General features: G+C 37.6%; 1 protein-coding gene across 15 annotated transcripts in view; it reads left to right on the plus strand.

The window, feature by feature from the left end:
• The window catches only part of LRCH3 (leucine rich repeats and calponin homology domain containing 3), a 62,774-nt gene that overhangs the window by 21,664 nt on the left and 18,727 nt on the right, over positions 1-22,383 (plus strand). For 9 of the 15 annotated variants that reach the window (XM_048315040.1, XM_048315053.1, XM_048315038.1 and 6 more), the window contains exons 2-15: positions 3,023-3,167; positions 4,331-4,457; positions 5,000-5,105; positions 5,290-5,426; positions 6,388-6,497; positions 10,641-10,734; positions 11,569-11,689; positions 14,199-14,347; positions 15,674-15,750; positions 18,476-18,571; positions 18,987-19,038; positions 19,175-19,315; positions 20,556-20,603; positions 21,716-21,769. In XM_048315040.1, the coding sequence (XP_048170997.1) occupies positions 3,023-3,167; positions 4,331-4,457; positions 5,000-5,105; positions 5,290-5,426; positions 6,388-6,497; positions 10,641-10,734; positions 11,569-11,689; positions 14,199-14,347; positions 15,674-15,750; positions 18,476-18,571; positions 18,987-19,038; positions 19,175-19,315; positions 20,556-20,603; positions 21,716-21,769 (1,457 nt within the window). The remainder of the gene's footprint in view (positions 1-3,022; positions 3,168-4,330; positions 4,458-4,999; positions 5,106-5,289; positions 5,427-6,387; positions 6,498-10,640; positions 10,735-11,568; positions 11,690-14,198; positions 14,348-15,673; positions 15,751-18,475; positions 18,572-18,986; positions 19,039-19,174; positions 19,316-20,555; positions 20,604-21,715; positions 21,770-22,383) is intronic. The other 6 variants (XM_048315039.1, XM_048315048.1, XM_048315051.1 and 3 more) reach the window with 3 other exon arrangements.

Genomic DNA, 22,383 nt, shown 5'->3' on the forward strand with positions numbered 1-22,383 from the left:
AGATGGAATTGCGGAATTGTTTCATGCAGTGACTGCTGTACTCTCTGCCCCATTTCTGGTCCCATTTAAAGTCTGCTGTTCTGGCCTGGGAGAGGATTCCAGAGAAATAAGACTAAATAAATAAAAGTCCCTGAATCTTAGGGATGCTGTGTTCTGGACTTCGAGAAATTTAAATACTTATTGAAGGTTTGGGGAGGACAAGGCAAGGATTGCAAATAACCAAAAGCAGTTCTTGAATTTGCAGATTGAAAATTCACACTGTATTTTGTCATACGTTGCTTCTGTCTAATTCTCAACTCAATTCTCAACTCTTGTTTTAGCTTGGTGGTTCGTTTCCTAGTGCTTGCCTGTTTTTATGGTCCTGGCCAACCCTTCCTTTTGGCTCCCCATTTGGACACAACAAATCACAAATGCTCTGTATAAAACAGCATTCTCATGGTCATCGTGAATAAAAAATGCTCTTAACTTATTAACCAAACTTGTAACTGGTTAGACCCATTTTGAATTATTTAAGAGACTATACTGCAGCATCAAAATTCAGCTCCAATTTAATGTTTCCTACTGAATGTCTACTGCTAAATAGGAATGCCAAGTTTTAAAAATCATTGTAGATTGAGAGAAGTGTGGAAAAACTTATTCATTGGTGCTAACCAGCTTTGGTGTCTCTTTTCTGTCACAGTCTGTGCTCATTTGTTGCTTAAAAAAGTGTCTTTTCATTTCTTTTTACCTAATGTTATTTTTGCAGGGAGTTATTTCTGTAGCAATACTAAATCATAGCTCAGAATATGTGAAGTTCTTGACTAATTCATGCCTAACAGTCTGCACAATGTGTAAAAAATAGGTTTTAAATGTTCTTTGGTAAGGTAAAGTGAAACAAAAAGAGAGTGAGAATTCTCATGTTTGTGGTTAAACGCTTTCCAAAACAGAATTGAACAAAACTTTTGTTTTCCACTTTTCTGCCAGAAAAAGGGCTCACTATTTGGGAAGCCTGTTTCTCTGTTTAAATGGGTAGAATTCAAACTGCCTTTGCCAGCACAGCTGTGAGAAGGAGGGATAAAGTTGTGAGCTGAAGGATGTTTGTATGTTGCGAGAGAAGTGGTGGAATTCAGAAACTTTTACACCTTACATGTAAACCAGTGTTGTAATAATTCTTTAAATAGGTGGCTAAATGTCTAGTCAGTGTGGAAAACAAGTATTTTTTTCTAAATTGCTCTTGCTTGTTTCTTGTCTTCTCTGAAATAATTTGTATTCTCTCTTTCTTGCATGGTAACATACAATTGTATTGTGAAACCTCATAGCAAATTGTGTGGATTGCAGATAATTCCAATGATTGAAAGCACTGTGGTTAGCTGAACTCTAGTAGAAATTTTTCAGGATACATGACTTCTGTTGGGACAGTATGTTTGTTTGAAAATCTCTCCTGTTACAACAATGTTGGCACACAGAGAGATCCCAGTAGGAATGTTGCAATTTTGTACAGCACATTGTAGCGCAGCACTAAAACTCTGCTTAAATCTGCTGCAGCTCTAGAACTTGGAAGAGGGGAGGGCTGCAGTGTGCTGTCATTTTCACTAAACTGTTAATTAGAATTAAGCTAGGGAAGTAAAACAGAAGGAACCCTAGGACATAATAGTGCACTCTGGGAAGATGGCTAGTACAAAATAAGTATGCATTGCATAAATTCTTGGAAGTGTATGCTGTGTTCCTGCAGGATATATACAATTACTTTATTGACTCCTTTGCTACCTACAGATTCTTAAGCAGGTTCTGATCAGTCCAATTAATTTGCTGCTTCCACTTAAGCTGGAGTTCAGTGAGTGCTTTAAAATGTCAAAAATATTCCCTGCCACTAAAATAGGGATTCTGCTGCCTGCACCAACATTTTTTCCTGGTGCTGGCATAGGGTTTGTGGGAGAGGTGATCAGAAAAACCTCTGTATTTCTGATCAGTTTCTCTCACACACTCTGGCAATGCAAAGCACCCAGGACGAGCTATAGAGGTAGGAAAACTGCTTTGGCAGTAGCAGGAAGCAGGATCTATCAAAATGATCTTTCTTTGCATTGATGCTTTTATCTGGATTAGCAAATGGTAAGATCAGGATGTTTATAGAGCCTGTCTTTAGCAATCTGTAAGTGCAGGTTTTTCTTCACTCTTGGAAGAAAAGGGGGGGGGAAGGGAAAAATGTTCTCTTTTTCACAAAAAACAGAAAAGTAGAGCAAAGATCTCAAACTGCTTTGTGTTATAAAATAATAAAACAATTCTGGATGTGAAATGTGAACTTATAGCTGACTTTTATCATTTTGTACTTTTAACTCCCACTGTTAGAGCTGTCGGAAACACGCATTTAAAAGAGTTGTTTTTTCAAAATCAAGTTTGGACAAGTTGAAGCTGAGGTCATGTTTGAGCCTGATACGAGCTGGAAAGAAGCACTTGGTGTGTGTGTATGGGGGGGATTAATTTTTAATTGATTTCTTTTTTTTTTTTAAATTTTTGTTGGTGAGCAGACAAGGGGCTTCATTATGTTCCCCATTAACTTTTTGTATTGCTGGATTAGAAGTTTCCATGACTTTCATGCTTTCTTACCTGTGTGCACCCTGCAACATCTGCTGAACTTATATCCGTCATAGGCCCTGCTGTAGTGATCTTCTGTCATACCTGGAGGTTGGGTCATGCTTCTATCAGAACTCAGAGCTGGGTGTGTGAGGAAGTGGGGACTGTAGGTGTGTGCCTGTTAGAACTGCCCTTTGGCATTTATAAGCAGCAGCTTTCCTTGACCTTTAAAGAAAAAATAGCCCTTTGCAACTGCATTATTTATCACAGTGCAGCTTGTGAAGGAGGATAATGCTCATGGATATTTTATGCCTATAGACTGGTAATTGGAATTGTCTAAGGAAAAATACTGATTCTTCAAATATAAACGTTTGGTAGGTGTTGTGGTTAAACTTCTGCCTCTTGCCAAGCAAGGACCCTTGTGAAGTTCTAAGGCAGCTTTACTGAATCTTTCTGTTTTCCCTCCTTTCAGACTTGTCACGGAACAGATTGTCGGAGCTTCCAGCAGAAGCCTGCCACTTTGTCTCCCTCGAGACTCTTAATTTGTACCAGAACTGCATTCGGTATATCCCAGAGGCTGTTTTGAACTTACAATCTTTAACATTTTTAAATATCAGGTAACAGATGTCTTACAAATTTTGCTTTAGTATGAGTAGTCTAGGTTTATACATTTTGGTGCATCCATAATAATGCTAAGTTATTATGTTACATGTCATTGGATCAAAGCAACCTGAATGAGTCTTATGCACTTAGGTGGATCAGGGAACATAAGGATTAAGCAGCAGCTTGTAGAAGAGGAGCATGAAGAAGAAAGCTAGTTCCAGCTTGAAAGAATAAATAAATTCCAGTAGTTTCCATGTGAAATACCACCATGCAGACTTAAAAGAGATGGTAGAGCTTTTGCATAGTCTCTTTTCAATGCCGCTCTCAGCAGCTAAATGCATGGGTTATATAACCATATATATATATATAACCTTATATATAATAAGGCTTGTACAATATCCCTTTGCCTTCACTGTACTGATGGCTTTGGAAGATCTTTCTCAAGCATTATGACTTCCCTGCCGGGATTAAAAGCAAGTTGCTGCAACTTGGCCTGTTGATGAAATCCAGATGTGCACAGCATCTTCCATTTGTAGAGAGTCTTTTAGAAGATGTGGAAGGTTTCTCTTCAGAAATTGGCAGAGATACTAATAAAAAAGTCTCAGGCTATTTCTTTCTGGTGTTATAAGCACACTAAATTGACAAAAGTATATTTCTTTCTTTTTTCTATTGATGTGAAAATTGTACCAATAGGATACGAATCAGATACGGATTTCCTAATGCTGTATCTCTAGTAAGTGCAGTACCGTTATTATCCTTACTTAATCAGAAATACACTTTAAATATTCAGTGTCTCATTACTTTCTCTGTGGCATTTCATGTGTGCTGACCTGCAGTGCTGCCCATGAGAAAAGCTGTTGCACTCAGCCCAAACATACTCTTTTGTGACAGAGCATAGCCAGTTATCAGAGGCACCTGAAAGGGCACAAAAATGTCACATTCCTCCTCACTGAGTTCAAAAGCATCTGATCAGCCTTGAAACTTGATATCCAGAGTTTGTTCACACATAACTAGATAAAGCAAGTAATGAAGAACAGCCTCATGGAACTACTTCTGTAGTAATCACATAAAAACTGATTTGATCATCTAAAGGGAGTGTGCTTTTTGTATGTGTCTTTCATTGCATGAATATTTCTCATTAGAGTTCTGATTATTTTGTTTTCTTTCTGTCCAAAAGTCGAAACCAGCTTTCAATATTGCCAGTACACCTCTGTAGTCTACCACTAAAAGTTTTGATAGCAAGTAATAATAAATTGGTTTCAATACCTGAAGAAATTGGACGGCTCAGACAGCTGACAGAGCTTGTGAGTATGCACTTGATTTTCAACGATTACTCTTCTGCTCTTGGCCTAAGGAAGATCTGTGTCTGCCACAGTGTCTCTAACTACATTTGGTTTTGTATAGATGTGTTAGAAAAGAGTTTTAAATACTCTGAGATTTTAAAAGAATTTGATGTGAGGGAAAGATGCACTGGAGAGTAAATGATCCATGTCAATTTAAATGTTTTCCCTATTCTAGAAAGGATGGCCTGGTAGAATTACAGCTCTTGCTATGTTTGTTTCTGGCAAAAAGCTTTTACGTAGCAAGTTGTGCTGTCGGAAATACTATGGAGTAACTTGAAATAAATTTCTCCATCCAAATGCTTAATCTTTTAAAGCTTTTATTTCCCCTTGTGTTTAAAATGAGAACAATGCTTCATATCAGCAGTGAGATTGGATGAATATAAGGATCTGAGGTGTTATATAAATAGCTGTCTTTTTCTTTCAGTCCCTAAATAGAGCTGCATATTTTAGTTAGCAGAGACTTAGCAGACAGTGGTAACTCATTCCTTGCTCTTGCTTTGTAGGATGTGAGCTGTAATGAATTACAGACAATACCTCCACAGATTGGCAATTTGGAATCCTTGCGAGACCTGAATGTCAGAAGAAATAATTTGGTGCGTTTGCCTGAAGGTGAGAAAAATGGCTGTGAGTTATAACAGCAGAAACTTCAAACACTTCGTTATTTTCAATCTCTTTTCCTTTCCCTGAGAGCTGGAAACAGCTTAATTGTTTTGTGAAACACATATTTTTATACTCTTGCTTTTTCTTACACACTTTTAATCTTCTGAATTGTATGTTTGTTTTCTATCTCCAGAGCTTGCTGAGTTGCCTTTGATTCGATTAGATTTCTCCTGCAATAAAATAACAACAATACCAGTTTGTTATAGAAACCTCAGACATCTTCAGACCATCATGTTAGAAAACAACCCTCTCCAGTCCCCCCCTGCACAGGTAAACTGCAGCTACAAAATCAGATAACTAGTTCAGCTAACAATGGCAGAACTAAGTTATAAACCGAAGGATTATATTATATCTTTGTTATTTAAGAACAAGAGAACTTTAAATAAATTCTATTGCCTAAAAGTGTTAAATATAAAGCACAGCTTGAAAAATCCCTTTTCTTCTCTTTACTGTATTAATAGTCTCTGCTGAGGGATATTACAAAGAATTCCACTAATGTTAGCTTGAACATTTGTGCTTTCAGTATAGGAGAGAGGAAGCTCTGTTAGGAAAGACTCAGTTTCTGCCACTCAAATGTCAAAATTTTGACTGAGGCCTCAGTGCTGCAGTTTGCTGGTCCACTTTGCAGCACAGTACTCAAATTGGCCTTTGAGCTAGAAAGCGCAATATTGTTAGTGACTAATTTGATTTTCAGTGTGGGTGTACGAGCCCCTGAGTAGTACAGGTTCTACTGTGTGCTGCTGCACCAGAGTCAAGAGGAGCATTTGCTGAAACTTGTAGTTTCAGTAGGGTTTTGCTTTCCTTGTGGAAGCAGAGACAGCTGTTACTGGCTTTATTGACTATAAATTTGAGCTGGCTTTGGCAGTCTGCCACTGCCATTCAGATCTGGGCATGGGTGGGATGCATCTGTTCTGATGCCAAGGGTATAAATTCTAGTACTTGTAAATACTCATGTCTTGTTTGCGTGATGAAATTTCAGCATCCAGCTGACAGAGTTGCCTGCAGACCAGATGTACTTGGAGGACAGCTTCCATTTGTCTATCACAGGCATCCCATGATGCTCCACTATAGCTGTTACTCTAAAATGCAGTGAGATTAGAATAAAAGATACATTGGTTGATGTAAATGTGCTCATTTATTATTATTCTCAACTGCATCTTGAATGTCTGTAGTGTACTTCGAAAATGTATTGTCAAATTATGTTTACTTGATTTTTTTTTTTTTTTTAAAGATATGTATAAAAGGGAAAATTCATATATTTAAATACCTGAATATAGAAGCATGCAAGATAGCTCCAGACTTGCCTGATTATGATAGGAGACCCATGGGATTTGTATCATGGTAAGTTTTGCACAACCCATGTTCCTAGTTTTAATGGTATTCGGGAAAATTTTGTCAGTCCACCTTGAATTTATTAAAAAAACAGATCAAGATTGTTCTTTGGCAAGTGCATTTGAGGTGGCTTTGAAAAATATTGTTTATGGTATTTCATGGTGCATTCTAGCAAGGTACTGGTGTCTAAGGCAGGAGAAGTGGTTCAGGAGATGACCTGGGCAGTCTCATGTGAGAGGCAGGGTCAGAGCTGACGTGCAGTAAAAAGAGAGTAATAACAACCAATACAGGAGGTATGCTCTTGTGTTGTTAGCATGTATGTTCAATTTACGAGATCTTAATATTTTCCACAGACTTACTGAATCATATCCCTGCTGTGATTTTTAACCTTTTGTACAGAATTTTAGAACTGCTGTGCTCAAACGGCAGGTGTAAATGCTGATCTCTACCCCGTTAGTAAACTGTTATTTTTGGCAAGCTTTCACTTGGCACTGCTGCTTGGCATTGTAACACAAATATTGGAACAGTCAGCCATATCAGCTGTTAAATTAAGATGTCTAGCAAAAAGCAGGAGTTATGATTTATTTCTGTCATGTGATACAGAAGAAAGGGAGTCAGTGAAGTATGAAACTGAATATATATAAAAATTACTTCAGTCATCTTGGAAGGTAGTAATAAGGTGTGGAGGAGTAAGTTGCTGAAGGATGTACTGCTGCCTTAGCAGCAATAAAACACAAATCAGGAGGCTTCACAATAAATCATCATGAGTCAGATTTATGAAGAAGAATTTGCATGAAGGACTGACAGTGATTCCTCTTCGGCCCTGAATGTCATAAATTACTGTTCTAGATGAGGTCAACATATGAGCATGATGAGTGTTAATCAATTTCCAGTACAAGCTGTTGCAGGTGGTTTCTGCATAATACTGAGGATACTGTCCTTTTACTGGAAGGAAAAGGCTCTAAGTGAGAAAATGTCATGATCTGTTGAGCTCTAACATAATTTGTTTAAGAAAAATTCAAAATCAGGTGGGCTGTGTGCTCACTGATTTATTGCTGTCTGTAGCTGTATATTGCTCTGGAAATGTTCATAAATTGCTTTTGTGAATTGAGAACAATTAATGTATTTTAATCATAGCTTGGAATTGTAAATGTAAAAATAAGGGCAGAACTAGTTGAGGGTACTTTCTCTAGAATTTTTACCAGACTCAGCAGTATGAAATGATCTTCAACTGACTTTCCTTTAGCTGTATTTCTGTACCCAGAAGGAGGTAAGAGTTGGTGATAGAATTACTTGTTGTTACTGTGCTGCATTTAGTGTTGCAGGTGATTACTTTCATCTTCAGGTACCTATGGAAGAACTGTCCATGGAGCAGAGTACATATTAGAAGAAAATTGTAGTGAAAGAGAGAATTCCCGGTTACTATACTTTTATGTAATTTGGGATGAAAGAAATAAAATCCTTCAGCTGTGATGCAGTTAATATTTCTAGGCAAGGCACAAGAGCTTTGTTTTTGTTATCTTCAAATGTGACCAATAGAAATAAGGGTATCAGTCAGTCCACCTGGACTTTGTTGCTGGTTTATCTGATCAGCTTGGTGTAATAATGTGCAGGTTGAGAGTCTGAGTGGTAGAGACTCTTTAAAGAAGTTTGTGTCATGCTGTCTATTCACTCTTGATCAAACATTTTTAATAGCAAGGCTGTTGTTGCTGCTAATAAAACAAGATACACTGAAACATTATGGCAGGAAGTGTGGGTTGGAGGTTCTAGCACAGCTAATTCTTGGTTTTAGCCTTGTCAAATTATATCAAACTGTTTTACCAGAGTGAAACCCTGTATGTTTCAATCCTTTTCTAAACATAAGCTATGTGAAATTTATCTTGCAGCAAGTTTTGTTCAGCTGCAAAAAGCCAGTCTCTCATTTGCTGCAACAGTGAAGCTGAGAGCAGCTCAGGTTGGTGCTGGAGGGAATGGGTTTGAGAGGACACAGAACTGTCGAAGCTGTGTAGCAGTTTTTGGCACTGAGGCAGATTGGCATAGTCTGGAGCTAGAAGGTTTAAAATACCAAGTATTCATGGGTGAACCAGTGTAGTGAATATTCTGGGACTTGGGCAACTGTTCTTTCTTACAGGAGGTAAAGATACAGGTTTTAGTGTGACTTTGAAATTGTGGCAAGTATTGTCTTTCATTGTTGGTCTTAGCAGGCATTTGGCTTCTCATCCTTTTATTTCAAGTCTTACACAACTTCCTATATGCTGTAGTTGCCCCGAAATGCTCTGATCTGTCCAAATGCCTAAATGTTGTTCCTTGTGGCTTGTTGGTCAGGGAGGAATAAAAATCTTAAGTCTCAGCTGATGGCTGCTATATGATTATAAATGTGTAAAGTGTGTAGCATTGGATAGCTGGATTTAGTTGTGAGAGTTGGGAATACAGAAAACAGCTTTCTTGTTAAAAAGGACAAGTCCTGGGCATAGTGATTATGTATTTTTGAGCTTCCAGCTAGCTTTAGTGTTAGATGTATAGCTTTTCAAATTCTTCAGTTGAAAAGGGAGGCTAAAGAAAATTTGTATCAAAACACTTCCTTATTTTTGAGCTCAGTTTGCAATAATTGTTTGGTTTACAGCAGGGTGCTCAGGAGATGCTGAAAACACTGATTTATTTAAAATGGAATTATACTGCAGATGGATTTTTCTTTGATCCATGTTTTAAATTCAGTATGTAAGTTCTATGAACTGTTAGTATAATTATGGTTCTATTGTCAGTGATTCAGGTTGGTAGCGCTTTAACTACATTGGGTGATTTCATGGTCATTCTTTTTTCTTCCCAATCAAATGAAGGGAGTTGTTTTTTCTTTTGCTTTTTTTCCTTCTGGTGGTTTATTTTTGCAGATGATCTTTCTGTTCAAATACAAGGCCATAAAAGTGGAACTCCTCTGAGTTAATCAAAACTCCATGCAGATGCAAGAGCTTGTCTTTTAGTCTATATCTGCATAGAAACAGATGCATAGCTTAATGTTTCTCATCTGTAGCCTCATCCCTCCTGGTACTTCTTTGCTATTTCATGTCTATATGAAAACTAAAATAGGCCTTGATTCTAGCCTGTCAGTCTTCTACGAAGTCATACACACACATATGGAATAATAATAATGATAATAATAAATTTGAAAATAAGTATTTCCTGAAAGTGGAATTGCAGAGGGAGCAGCAACTTGAGAGCAATACCAGTGAGAAAATGACCTGCAATTTAGTTACGATGGGGTGAAGCAATTAGCTTCCTGAAATTCATTCTTCCTTGTGCATTATGTAGTAATTACTGCTGCAGTTCTCCCTGGGGCATCGAGTGCCAGTAGGACAGTTGAACCATTGTGAAATGCCATCTGCAGTGGATCAGACAAGTCCCATTGTCTCTTTCAGTGTAGCTATCTGCAACAGTTGCCAGAGTTGACATCTGTGGTGTCTATACTGCTGAATTACATAGTTTCTAAGCCCAGAAATTTAAAGAACTGTTTGGTTATATGTATTATGACACTGGGCACATGTCTAATGCCTTTGTCTAGACATGTCATTGACAAAGCTCTGTAAATGAAAACTGTACTTCTACAGTTATTATATTATGATGCTTTTGAAATACTGTCCAGCTTACTGCAGTTTTGTGCGTAATTACGACAAAGAAGATATTTATGTAATACATGCTGCATACTTTTGAGTAGAAGTAGTATATTCTGTATTTTTAGTGATTTTGTACGTATTTGTGCTTATTTATATAATAGTTTGTTGGACAGTGTTTTTCAACCAAAACATATGAGTAGTTGGAAATGGAAGTTTGACTTGTTAAACAGAGAAATATGAGACCATTTTGTAGTTTGCATTGTCATAATTTCTCTTTGGGGAATGTTTGAAGAGTGGACCTGTACTTTGAATCAGCTTAGGTCTGAAAAGTCCCGGCAGTGGCAGGTGACAGCTGACTGACAAGGGTGGTGAGTTGTAAGCACATGCCTCCTGCTCTATTGTAGCAAATGCAGTGTGAGGTTTTCAGACATGCTGAGCTTGTGAGCACACTGCAAGTGTGCTTGGTAGCTTATGCTGATTTTGTTCTGTAATAGCTGATAAGCTTTTGGTGGTGTTTATATCACATAAACTGTGTGTTTGACAGCCACGAGGAACTCTATTCCAGTCGTCCATATGGAGCACTCGATTCTGGCTTCAATAGTGTGGACAGTGGAGACAAGAGATGGTCAGGGAATGAAGTAAGTGTTGCAGCTTTATTTTTGTTGAGTGCAGAATTGTATAGGAAAGAGAACTAAATGTATGCATTTGGAAGCACATTCCATAGGTAACATGGATATGCTGGTGTGCAGGTTGCCTTGAGCCAATATTACTTGTTGTTTTATTGGAGAAAAAACAAGCTCAACTTTATATGGGACAGACCCAAGTTGGAAATACTAACAGAAATGTATAAAATGGTGCATGAGAAATTAATTTACTGGAGCATAAAAAAATGAGAAAAATGGGGTTCCTCATTTTAAAAACCTGGTAACAGTTTCATATTACAATGCTGAGTCAACTGTAATTATTCATGAAAAGTTGTTTCAATAAAATAAATCTGAACATGAAAATTCAGCTTCAGAAATCAGCTGGAAATTTTGTCTTCTTCCTTTGCAGCTTGTTTGAAATGTTAAAATCTGTTTGCTATTTAGAAGCAGGAAAATAGGATCTCTTAGCAAAAAGATTGTCAATTATTATTCCCAGGAAGAAGTTCCCTTTTCCTCTTGGGACAACTATAAAGTAGCCAAGACCTAAAGTGTCTCAGTGAGCTATCCTCCATATATCTGCTTGCACTTCTAGCTTGGTTTTAGAGAAGGTGCTAGGATTTTCCATCCTGGGATGTCTTCAGGCATGTGCAGATACAGCAAACAAAACTGTAGGCAAGCTGGTTTCTAAAGAAAGCTCTTAATTTGCTTTAAATTAGTGTTTTGTGGTTGTAAAACAGGACAATTGAAGTACAAACCAAGAGGTAGTAGCTTACAAAATTATGTTTCTGAAGAAGAATGTTTCCTGACTTTGCTGTTTGTGTTCCAAAGCCAACAGATGAGTTCTCAGATCTCCCGTTACGTGTGGCAGAGATCACCAAAGAGCAGAGATTGAGAAGAGAAAGTCAGTACCAAGAAAACAGAGGGAGTGCAGTGGTAACTAATGGTGGAGGTAAGTAGTGACCTTTGGCTAATAGTGTGTATTGTCATCATTATTAAAGTTCCAGAATGTTTCCTATAGATATTGATTGTTTAAAGAGGAAAAAAACAGAAAGGTCCAGGTAGAATTACACAAAAGCAATGTTGTGGAAACTGTAAAAATACTGTTGTTTTAAGGATGTTAAAGGCAAAATCAAATAGCAGCAGAGTTGGGATTTTCTTGAAAACTTTGTCAGTTTTTGCATATGTGCTATGTTAAAGTCTCCAACTGCTTCAAATTTTGGTATTTTGGAATACTGAATTTCAGTGCATGGAGTTTTGCTGTTTGAGCTTTTGGGGAAAATTTACTGCAGTAGTAAATTGTCAGTGCTCTGTGCCGACTGCTGTCAGAACGAGATGAGCAATTTTGTCAGGGAATTTCATATTTCCAAGTAGTACAAATGTCTCATTCCAGTCTTGGATTTTAATCCAAACTTTAAAGCCATCTAGAAGGGGCTGGTGTTTGTGAGTGGCAGTGCTTTTTTGTTGCACTTTCTCAGTTGGTGTCCTGCAGTCTTAACAGGATCCCCTTCGTAATTGTTCAAGAGTTGATTGTGCTTTCTATGTTTCTTGATCTCCACAGTTCTCCTTCATTTTAACTTCCAAATTATCTGCTGCTACCAGTGTCTCCTTTTGTCTATATGGCTTAATTTTAACAGTCTTTCAGGTTTGTTTTTTCAATCATTCCTTCTTCTCCATTTTTCTGCACTTCTTATTATTAGATCTCATCTGCATATACTTCGATTGACTTTTCTTCTTCCTCAGCTGCTCCCTGTTTTTCATTTTCTCTGGTGGCTACAGTACATCTTCTCTTAAGTGTCACTCTTCCCAGCTACATCTAATCCTCTGTGCCCAACTCCCACTTTTTCTTCTCTCTTCCCTCTTCTTCCCCATCTTTATCTTTTGGCATCTTCTTTTCTTGGTCTTATTCTTCTGTGCTGCAACTTTCTGGGTTTTTTGCCATCTTCTAGAAATAGCTGAAGTGTTCTAGTTGACTCACGCTCTTTCACACATTAATGGGGAAAAAATTCAGTTCACACAGTTAAATTCTGGCAGTTAGAAGAGTTGAAGACATGGTGTCATGGGGAGCTCTGGGCAGCCTTAATAACAGGTAGTGCTGCCAGCTGTGCCTCCAAGACTTAACTTTATTTCGTTCTTTGGGTTTTGTACACCAGGGATTTCAAAATGCCTTACAGACTTTTAAGCTGGAGCACAATCAGTTCATGAGTAGGTGTATCTGAGAGGGGCACAAACCATGGCATGTGGCTGTCAGAGATCCAGATGCTTTGCAGTTTTGTGTTCCTAACACAGATACTAATATCTTTCACTCTTTTCTGTATTATTGTTGCTATCATCACCATCATCATTATTTAGTAAGCAAGGCTGGAAAGCAGGGGAGTTTTGGTTTGTTGGGGTTTTTTTTAGATTCGAAACTGAGATGGTGATTTAATAAAGCCAAAGTATATAGGAATGTAGTTTTGGATGGTTGTGGTAGCAGAGGGGGTGGCTTTGGCAGTAACAGTTGCTAGATTGTGTGTGAGGCAAAGAGAAGTCTGTTTTAGACAAGCAGGAAAGGGGCGGGGGAGTAAAAAAGAATGTCTGCAAGAGTCTGGAGCAAGTTTGGGGAGAGTTTCAAGAAAAAAAGAAAGCTGTAGTGCTCTGAAAGGGAACTTAAACTTTCCCCTCCATCCCCAGAGCAGTATTTTTCACCAGAGGGGGTTTGCTCAATGTCATGACTCTTAGAATCCCTGGGCAGAATGTGGAAAAGCAGTGACAAGTGAAAAAATTGCCCTACATAATATCTCCCCCACAAAGGAAAATCAATACCAGACAAACTGTGCTGTTTCTTGCTCTCATTTCAGTGGTTCCCAATTTCTTTTTTCATTCCTCTTTTTAAATAAAATTGCAGGTGTCGTTACATTGTTTTAGAGGGGTTTTGTTGCTTTCTGTAGTGTTGTTCATTATTTTCACATACACTTCTTATATTTATTGTCTTTGCATCCAGATAATTTAGACATGCTGCTCTTTTTTTTGTTGTAGTAGTAATACTAGTAGAAGGATCTGTCATATCCATTCTAATTTTTCTGACAGAAAACCAAGAGAAATTATTCAAAAATGTACACAATCATAGTACAAGTATTGGTATTAGCTGAAAGATTTTGATAAATATTTTTTGGTTTTGAAAAAAACCCCACAGTATTTACTTTTTTAGTCATTGCAAAATATCTGCAGCCAGCAGTATAAAACTACATGCTTGATACATGTTTCTTGTTGCTTTTTGAAAGTCATAAATTTTATCATTATTTCAAAATTTGTTTATTTAATGTTAGTGGGCCTGGCAAAATCCAAGAGCTTTCAGGCTGAGCTTTCCCAGATGGAAGAAAAAGTAGGGTCTTAGTTCCTGACATTGCTGCATTCTTGGGTTTTTTCCTCTCCTGTGGGTTATCTAATTGTGGATGTTTTCTCTGTGTATGTTTGTCAAGTGGAACATGATCTTGATCAGATCGACTACATTGACAGCTGTGCCACGGAGGAGGAGGAGGAAGAGGTGAGGCAGCCCAAGTGCCTGGACTCAGACAGCCTCAGCTCCCAGTTCATGGCATACATTGACCAGCGGCGAATCTCCAATGAGGTGGTGCTTTCACTTGAAATCATTAAATTCACCCACCCCAGCAGGGCCCTAGTGAAAACTCTTCCCTCTTAAGTCATTTGGATGTTAAACTACTAGAGAGAGTCCTCAGAAACTGAACCTATAGAAACAGATTTTCGGCCACATAATGTTTCATTCTGTGTTCTGTCAGTCTTAATTAGTACCTATGTACACAGTTACACAGTTCAGTGGCTCACTGTACAGACTACATGAATAACTTGTCTGAAAAAATCTTTGTGGCTGCTCTGCTTAAACAGTAACTGTTGTGTTGTGATTCAGATGAGTCCTTTCAAAGTTTTGTGTGTTTTGAAGCAGAAAGATATTTGCTATTTGAAGGAAAAAAAAAAGTGGATCTTTAGCTTTTATGTAGGAGCCTGGTCCCTATTTTGTCAGCTTTATATTACTATGTTTAAAATCAGTCACACAAGTATGAGAGATGCATTCATTTGCAAATCTCGTAAATTCAATAACAAATCACAGAAGCTGAAGCACAGACACAAGAGCAAAACTCAGAAAAGGCAACTGTAGGCAATGCAATCCAAGGACTCCTTGCTGTAGATAGGGAAAAGGCATTGTTCAGCATCACAACAGCTGTTCCTTGGGGTCTGTCTAGTCATAAAAATTAAACTACTTTGAGCTGAAGCAGTAGTTTCTCTAAAAAGACAGTCCAAAATACTACTTAGAGAGGCTGACTGCAGTATAGCAGCATGCATGCAGGCATGAGTGAAAACTGGCAAGATAATCTTGAAAAGTTTCTATTTTCCTACATTAATGGGTGTCAGTGGAAGTTTTTAAATAACACCAAAGGCAATATGTCTGTTCCCAAAAGGATGAATTATTTCATTGTTCACATTAAACCTAAAGTGTTCTCATTAATCCCATGTTTTGCTTTCTTGGTCCCTCTGGGACCTGTCTTTAGAACATCATAAAAGACTGTCAGCTCCTTTATTCTGTATTTCTGAGAACCCAGTCTGCACTGCTGTACACTTGTAGAGTTAAACTCCAAAGAATGTATTTTCATTTCAATACAAATTTTATACCAACATGAACTTCCCTGCATGATTCTTAATACTGGAGGTTTTAAACTCCCAAAGTTATCAGCAGGAAACTTATTTATTTAAATTGGAGAAAAAATAAGAGTGAGCTTGCTTGGTTGGAAATGAACATCCTTGACTTGTGTTGTGTTTCTTTGTCAGGTGTTTTCAATACCAGTAGTTACAGATGTAGCTCTGCAAAGAGATTGTTTGGCATTAATGTACAGTTTTCGGAATAAATTGCTAGCTTAGTCTTTTGTGGTTTTTTGCGTAGAGCTCGCCAGCAAAGCCTGTATCCATCAGAGAGTTTCAGAGAACAGAGGATACAAGACGACATTTACATCAAAACAGGTAAGAATTACTGTGGTAATAATAATTTTATCCAGAATTTCATGATGAATGCAGAGCACGTGTTTACTAAACGTGTTTAGAAAATGGCATTGTTTTCTGTTGCTTCACCAGAAGTGTGTATGGTACTTCATTGATAAATTATTGCTCCAGATTAGGAATTGGAATTCTAATAATGGCTGTGAGCAAAAGGCATAACTGTTCTATGCCAATGTTCAACTTTAAATCAGTTGGTTAAATAAATCTGCCTAATTCAAGTGCATAGTTTTAAACTGATTTAATATCTTCTTTTTGTGATTTAATTTGTACTTTGATTAAATAGTTGGTTTAAGCTGTTATTACATAGAGGACAAAGGGGATAAAGGTACTGCAGGAAGGATAGAGATACTATGGAGTATCTTATGTGCCATGAGGACACATTCATGGTTGATTCCTGCTGGTTTTAGTATTGTGGGAGATTCATTTATGTTGAAAAGTACCTTTCTGGGCCATAATCATGAGCTTACATCAGCGGAAAGGATAGAATGGGAATCAATGCTGAAAACAAGTTGCTTATTTTGATGAAGTATGCCTGTGATCTTTAGTGATTACTTGGCTTATTGGAGAGAATGGTCATCTGTAAAATAAAGGTCAGAATTGGACAGAGAGTATCAATGAGGGGTGGTTAAGTTTCTGAAAAAATTTTGGATGTCTAGTAAAAGAAAAGAAGATAAGCAAATAAAAGATAAAAAATAAGCAAATTCTTGCAAATGAAAATTGATAGAACCTTTGTTATACCGTTGAAGCATTTCAGTATTCTGTGGAGTGAAAGTGAATTTGCAGGGACTCCACAGAAAACCAGCCCAGTTGTACTTGGAATGTTTGGGGGGGGCAGGGGAGTGGTGGAAAAGACAACTGCTAGTCCTAAATATGTCATTACTTATGCTGTCAGTAGAAACCAGTTTTTAATGGATTCTGAAATGGTATTGAAAGAGAAAATGAAATCAAGATTAGTGTATAAATTTTTCCAGAGTTTTGGCAACCTTTTCATAGGCATTCTGAAATGTGCAGAAAATGTGCAGATACAGTAGCTGTACTGATACAAGGGAGGGTAACTACTACAGCATGTGTCAGCATTCCTTATCCTGTCCACAAGTCAGGTATCAAGTGATACAGCAGTTCTGCCATGTTCTCCCCAAAAAAAAGTGAGTGCTCTTGGTTTGCAAAACTGATTTTTTGCTTGTTTGTTTATTTATTTTTCTATTTGAACATTTGTGGTCGACATGGAAATAATTAGACTTTACAAACACTGGTTTCCATGGTAAATCTGAAGGGACTAGGAGAAGGCTGGTTATCTGGGGAGAGCTGCTGTTTACATAGACAGATGTTAATGATAAAGGAAGTTGTAGTTCAGTAAGGTATCCAGTGATTTCAAAATTTAACTTAAGGACAGCAGCAGATCTTCATGCGGAAGTAGTTCATCAACGATCTAAATGAGTTGTAGCTTACTATGCTGCAGCAGAGTGAAATTATTAAGGCAGTAAAACCAGGTCATGTTGTTATTGCCTTCAAAGTTGTGTAAAAACAGCCATATGACAATGAGTAATTTTTTTGTATTTCAAGCTTGTATTAGTCAAGTATTTTATTTTGTGGCAACCACAAGCTGTAAAGTGCTTCCACAATAATTCTGCACAAATGCCTTGGCAGGCAGCCTCTTCTTTTTTTTCTGAGGCATGCTGGAGCCATTAAAACTCTGAAAGTTGGATGTAACACAGACTTCATCTCAAGAGTACTTATATTAGTTGATTCAATTAAATAAATACGGTTTGTGCCTCTGGACAGACTGTGGTGCATTCCTGATGCAACAAAGCTGTGTGTACTCTGCTCTAAACACACTCCCTGGCACTGAGCTGAACCCAGTCCTGTCTGTTAAAACAGCTCTAAGTAATGGATTTGTCATGTGCTTCGGTGCTAATTTAAGTAACAGAAAAGACCTGTAACATATGGGTCTCCCACATCTCATCTTCGTGAGGAAAAGGCCCTAAGTGTGCACACAGCCAGCTGGACTGACATTTTTGGAAATGCATGGTTAAGTGTGTCTGTGTTCCATGGCTGCCCCGGGAGCGAAGGTCGCAGAGTTTAGGCTGTCAAGAGTAAGCTCCTTGATTTCCATCAACTTAGTTTCTAGGCAGCAACATGTCAGGGTACATGCTGTAGACTGTGGACCTTGGGAATTGTTTCAGTGCTAACAGCTGCCTCCTAGCAAAGAACTGACTGCAAAATTTCTCCCTTATTGTTGATATGATGGATAAGAGCCAGATGGGTTCTTGTTTACCTTGTGACTTTGAGGGCTTGTGTCAGTGGCAGTCACCTGATTGGTGAGCTGAGCAGGTTTGTGCTGAAAATATCAAAGGTTCCTGACGTTTAAAAATAATTCTGCTCTTCCCAGAGCAGAATAAGGCCTACAATAACCAGAATATTGTCTTAAAAGAGAGAGTCCATCTTCATGTATTTTGAAATCATTGTTAATTAAGCAAGTTATGTTTAATTGCAAACTGCAGTAGTTGTGATCTAACTTGGTATCCCAATGCGATTTCTTTAGTCCAAATTTCACTTTTGTAATTATCTGAAGCTAATTGTTTGGGCATTTCTCTCACAAAAACAGTTGTGATCTAGAGTAGAATTAATCTGACGGTAGTCTATATGTATCAGTGGCCAAATCCCCTTCCACCTGGTGTTTTACCTGCAGGGACACAGATGAATTACGAAGACCTGAAACTCTAAATTTGATGCAGGACAGAGAGCATCACCAAGTACTAAGGAGTTATGTGGACAGGACAGAGAGGTAGGGAAAAGGAAGTTGATAGTTTCTGCTGATTCATTTTATTATTTTCTCCTCCCTCAAATAACCATAGTAGCCAGTTGTTCCTCTAAATGAGGATCATCTGAAAAATTCCTGGTTTGGTTCCTCTTAGAGAATGGGTGTAAAGTACTGGGTATCTCAATGTAGTATGCCAAATACACAATCCCATTGGTACATCTTGTGCTGTAAAAAAAATTTATTACAATTCGGGAGAAGAAATAGAAGTAACTGCACAAAATCTGTCATTCACAGTGAGTTAAATCATCATCACAGCTATTAGTAGACAGTTACTCTTATGATTTGATGAAATACTTGTGTATCACTGACAATTCATGTACGCAAAGTTTTTAGATTTAAGATTAAAAGTCTACTTACTCTCTGTTTTTGCATTTGTCAGACCCCTGCCCGATTCACCTTATTTTCTCTCTCTATCAAGTCACCAGACCCAGGTAACACATAGAATTCTAATTCCTTTGAATGAGTTTGATGCAAAACCAAACTGATGTTCTCCATAAGAGATGGGCTGTTTCTCCATAACCCATCTGCAGCTCTGACTTCATGGCCTGATGCCCTGTTTGATTCCAGGTGCCTAACACAGATTCTGAGCTGCACCGCCGGCACATCGAGCGCACCCGTCGGGAGGCCCAGCTGGCAGCCCTTCAGTACGAGGAGGAGAGGATGAGAACAAAGCAGATTCAGAGAGAAGCTGTCCTTGACTTTGTTAAGGTGTCTCCTTTTTGTACCTACTTCATACTTTATCTTTTCTAAATCCTTTAATTATAACTAATTGCCAAGGTAATTATTGCTTGTATGTTGTGCTCCTGGCACTTTATAAAGAGTTTGGACAAATAGCATTTAAATCCATTAACTGTTGGTGCTGTAGCTTAACACAGGCAAAGCTAGCACTGGGGAGGCAGATGGAAGATTTACCCAAAATACAACTGTTGCAAAGAATTCTGATTTTGCATAGTTCACCTTATTCTCTCAGTTTTCATTTGCATAGATATGACGGGATTGGTTTAAGAAAGAAGAGGTCTTTATCTGAGAAGGCGTAGAGGCAGTTTCATTTTGAGGACAAATGTAGCTGGGAGGAAATAATCATCATACACACAAAAATATAATGCTGTCTGATCTATTTTGCTATTTTGTGGTAATAAAATAAGTTACTTTTGTGTAAAGCATGGGTGCAGACTTACAGTGCATCACGCACTCACTCTGAGCACTGTGTCTTCTCTGTCTCTGCACTCAATATGAAGTCTTCTGCTTAACATGCCAGTTTATTTATGTGATGGTTGATTTAAATTTGTTTTACTGTTTGCTGCTCTGGTCACTTACCTGAATCTCACCATCACAAATTTAAGAAATGTTACAGTTAATATTTTGGGCTTAGGGTGGTCTGCAGAGAAGCAAATAATGGTTTATTGCATATATTTGTTGTATACAGTTAGTTTAGAAAAAGGGTCTTAGCTGCCTGAAACTAGACTTTCTGTTAGCACCAACTATTCTCAGGCCCCTGGCACTATTTTGTAGGAAAGGTGCTTATTAAAGATTCAGCTCAGTCTTTTAGTTAAAGATTAAGCTTATAGGATGCATGTTGTTTATTGATGAGTCTCCTGGGGTTTTTGGTTTGAGTTTGGGTTTTGGGTATTTTTCTTCTGTTGCCTTTGTTATTCATGACCACTTTATTCTCAGTAGTTAAATTCCTCCCTTGGGTTGTATTTTGGGTTTATTATGCATCTTTCATATGCATAATTTGAATTTTTTTTTTTGTTTGAATATGGAATAGAGGCTGATTTTTTTACTAATATCAGGAAAGTTTCAGCTCAGGGAAGTTTGCAATTTCCCCAATGCATGTTTTATTAAAAACCAAGGCTTTTGATTTAAAACACTTTTAAGTTATGCTGGTTTGTTGTGAGCTTTTGTTTCTCTGTGACATTATTTTAAATTTCTTTTTTTTTCTGTGTAGCAAAAAGCCTCCTTAAGTCCTCAGAAACAAAGTCCAATGGATAGTGAGGTAAGAGTCTAACAAGAGCATTAGTGGGGATGTCAGCACTTAAATTCTTAGCTCTCCATCAGAGTTATTTTCCTCATTGTGGAAAACACTTCAAAACTGGGTTATAGCATAGTTTTCACATGTTATTAAGCCTTGGGTTGGGGTTTTCTGCTTATGGGATCAGTCTAGTATTTCCTTCTGTTCATGTAGATTGCCTGTCCAAGTGTTTTGTTTTATTGTTTCTTGTACGTTTTCTGTGTTCTCTGCAGAAAATACATTTCATATTCCATTTTAACCTGCTCCTTATGAGCAGTACAGTTTATATTCTAACAGGAGTATTCAGTCAAGTTAGAGTTGTAGTCATCCTTCACTGATCAGTTTTCTCCCAGTTTCCCATTATTAGATCACCAGTTGTCCCAGAAATATTAAGCTTTAGAATTTTGAGGGCCATCAGAAAAAGTAATAAATTTTTTAAGTTTTTCTGCTATCGTTTGATAATAATATAGTTTTTATAATCAAAACCAGGAACACTAATCATACAAGGCTCAGTCTTCAAAAATATACAGAGTTGAGCCAATGACATCTGTTCACTCTCTGCATCAGATTCCTGCATAGTGACAGCTCTTCCACTGCTTGCCATCCCCACTTTTGTCCAGAGAAAGATAATTCACTTGGTAATGTTAATTAGATCAAAACTTTTAATATCATAACAAATATGATAGTTCTTTAGCAGCATTTTCCAACTCTTTTTGTCAGAAAATTACCAAAATGTGGGGTAATTTAAATAGTTTTTACTCCTTTTTCTCCCTAATGTTTTTCTGTTCTTAATGTATTCTTTTAAAAGGTCCTTTGTTCTACCAGAGTAAGCACTGTGAATACATAGTTTTTTGTATTTGCTTGACACAACACAGAAAGCAGAATAATTGATTCCTTAAGTAATATGACTGCACTGTAATTCCTGGGTCACATGGCTGTGTATTCCTACAGAGTTACAGATAATTCATGGATTGTTTTAAAGAGCCTCTTAGTGCTATAAGCAAGCAGTACATGTTCCAAAATGTCTGTCTGTTCACATACCATGTGTTTGACATTGTGTGTGTTTTTGACATTGCTCCATCTCTCCCACCTCCCAGTGTCCCTTTCCATCCAGAAGGTCTCAGCATACTGATGATAGTGCCTTGTTAGTGGTAAGATCCTGCACGTAATGGCCTTTTTCTGTGGCAGATTCTAGAGCACAGAAATGACAACATGTTATGATTGTCTCAGATTAGAGCAACTGTTTTAGAGCTAATCTGAATAGCATAAAACATGACCATCTCCTTTGAAAAGTAGCTTAGCTGTGAACTATGATGTTGTGAATATATTGACACTTTTGCTGTCAGCCATTTGCTAATAAGACAATTACATTTTTCTTTAAAGTAATTAAAGCTTATATTTTGTTTGAGAGCAGAAGAAAATTACTGATAGTAAAGAACAGTTTCTAAAATGAAAAATTCACCTCTAGTTGTTATGGTTTGATTTTTTTCTCCATTCAGCTTGCTTCCTAATTGATGTGCTCTTCAGTGTCAAGTAAGCGATTTTAGTGCTTAGTACAGCCTTCTACTTTAACTTGTCTGTGTCCTGCACATGGGGGTGAGAAATACTTGGCACAGGAAAAAAGTGTTCTACTTATGAATGCTATAAATCATGAAATAGTCCTCATATAGTTTTATTGTTTATTAGTGCAAGTGTCTTAAAAACCATCTATTTTGAACACTTACCAAAATAAAAACATGTATGCACATAATTCATGTTTTATGCT

This window comes from Corvus hawaiiensis, chromosome 10 (assembly GCF_020740725.1).
Source record: "Corvus hawaiiensis isolate bCorHaw1 chromosome 10, bCorHaw1.pri.cur, whole genome shotgun sequence".
In the NCBI taxonomy this organism is placed as follows: Eukaryota; Metazoa; Chordata; class Aves; order Passeriformes; family Corvidae; genus Corvus; species Corvus hawaiiensis.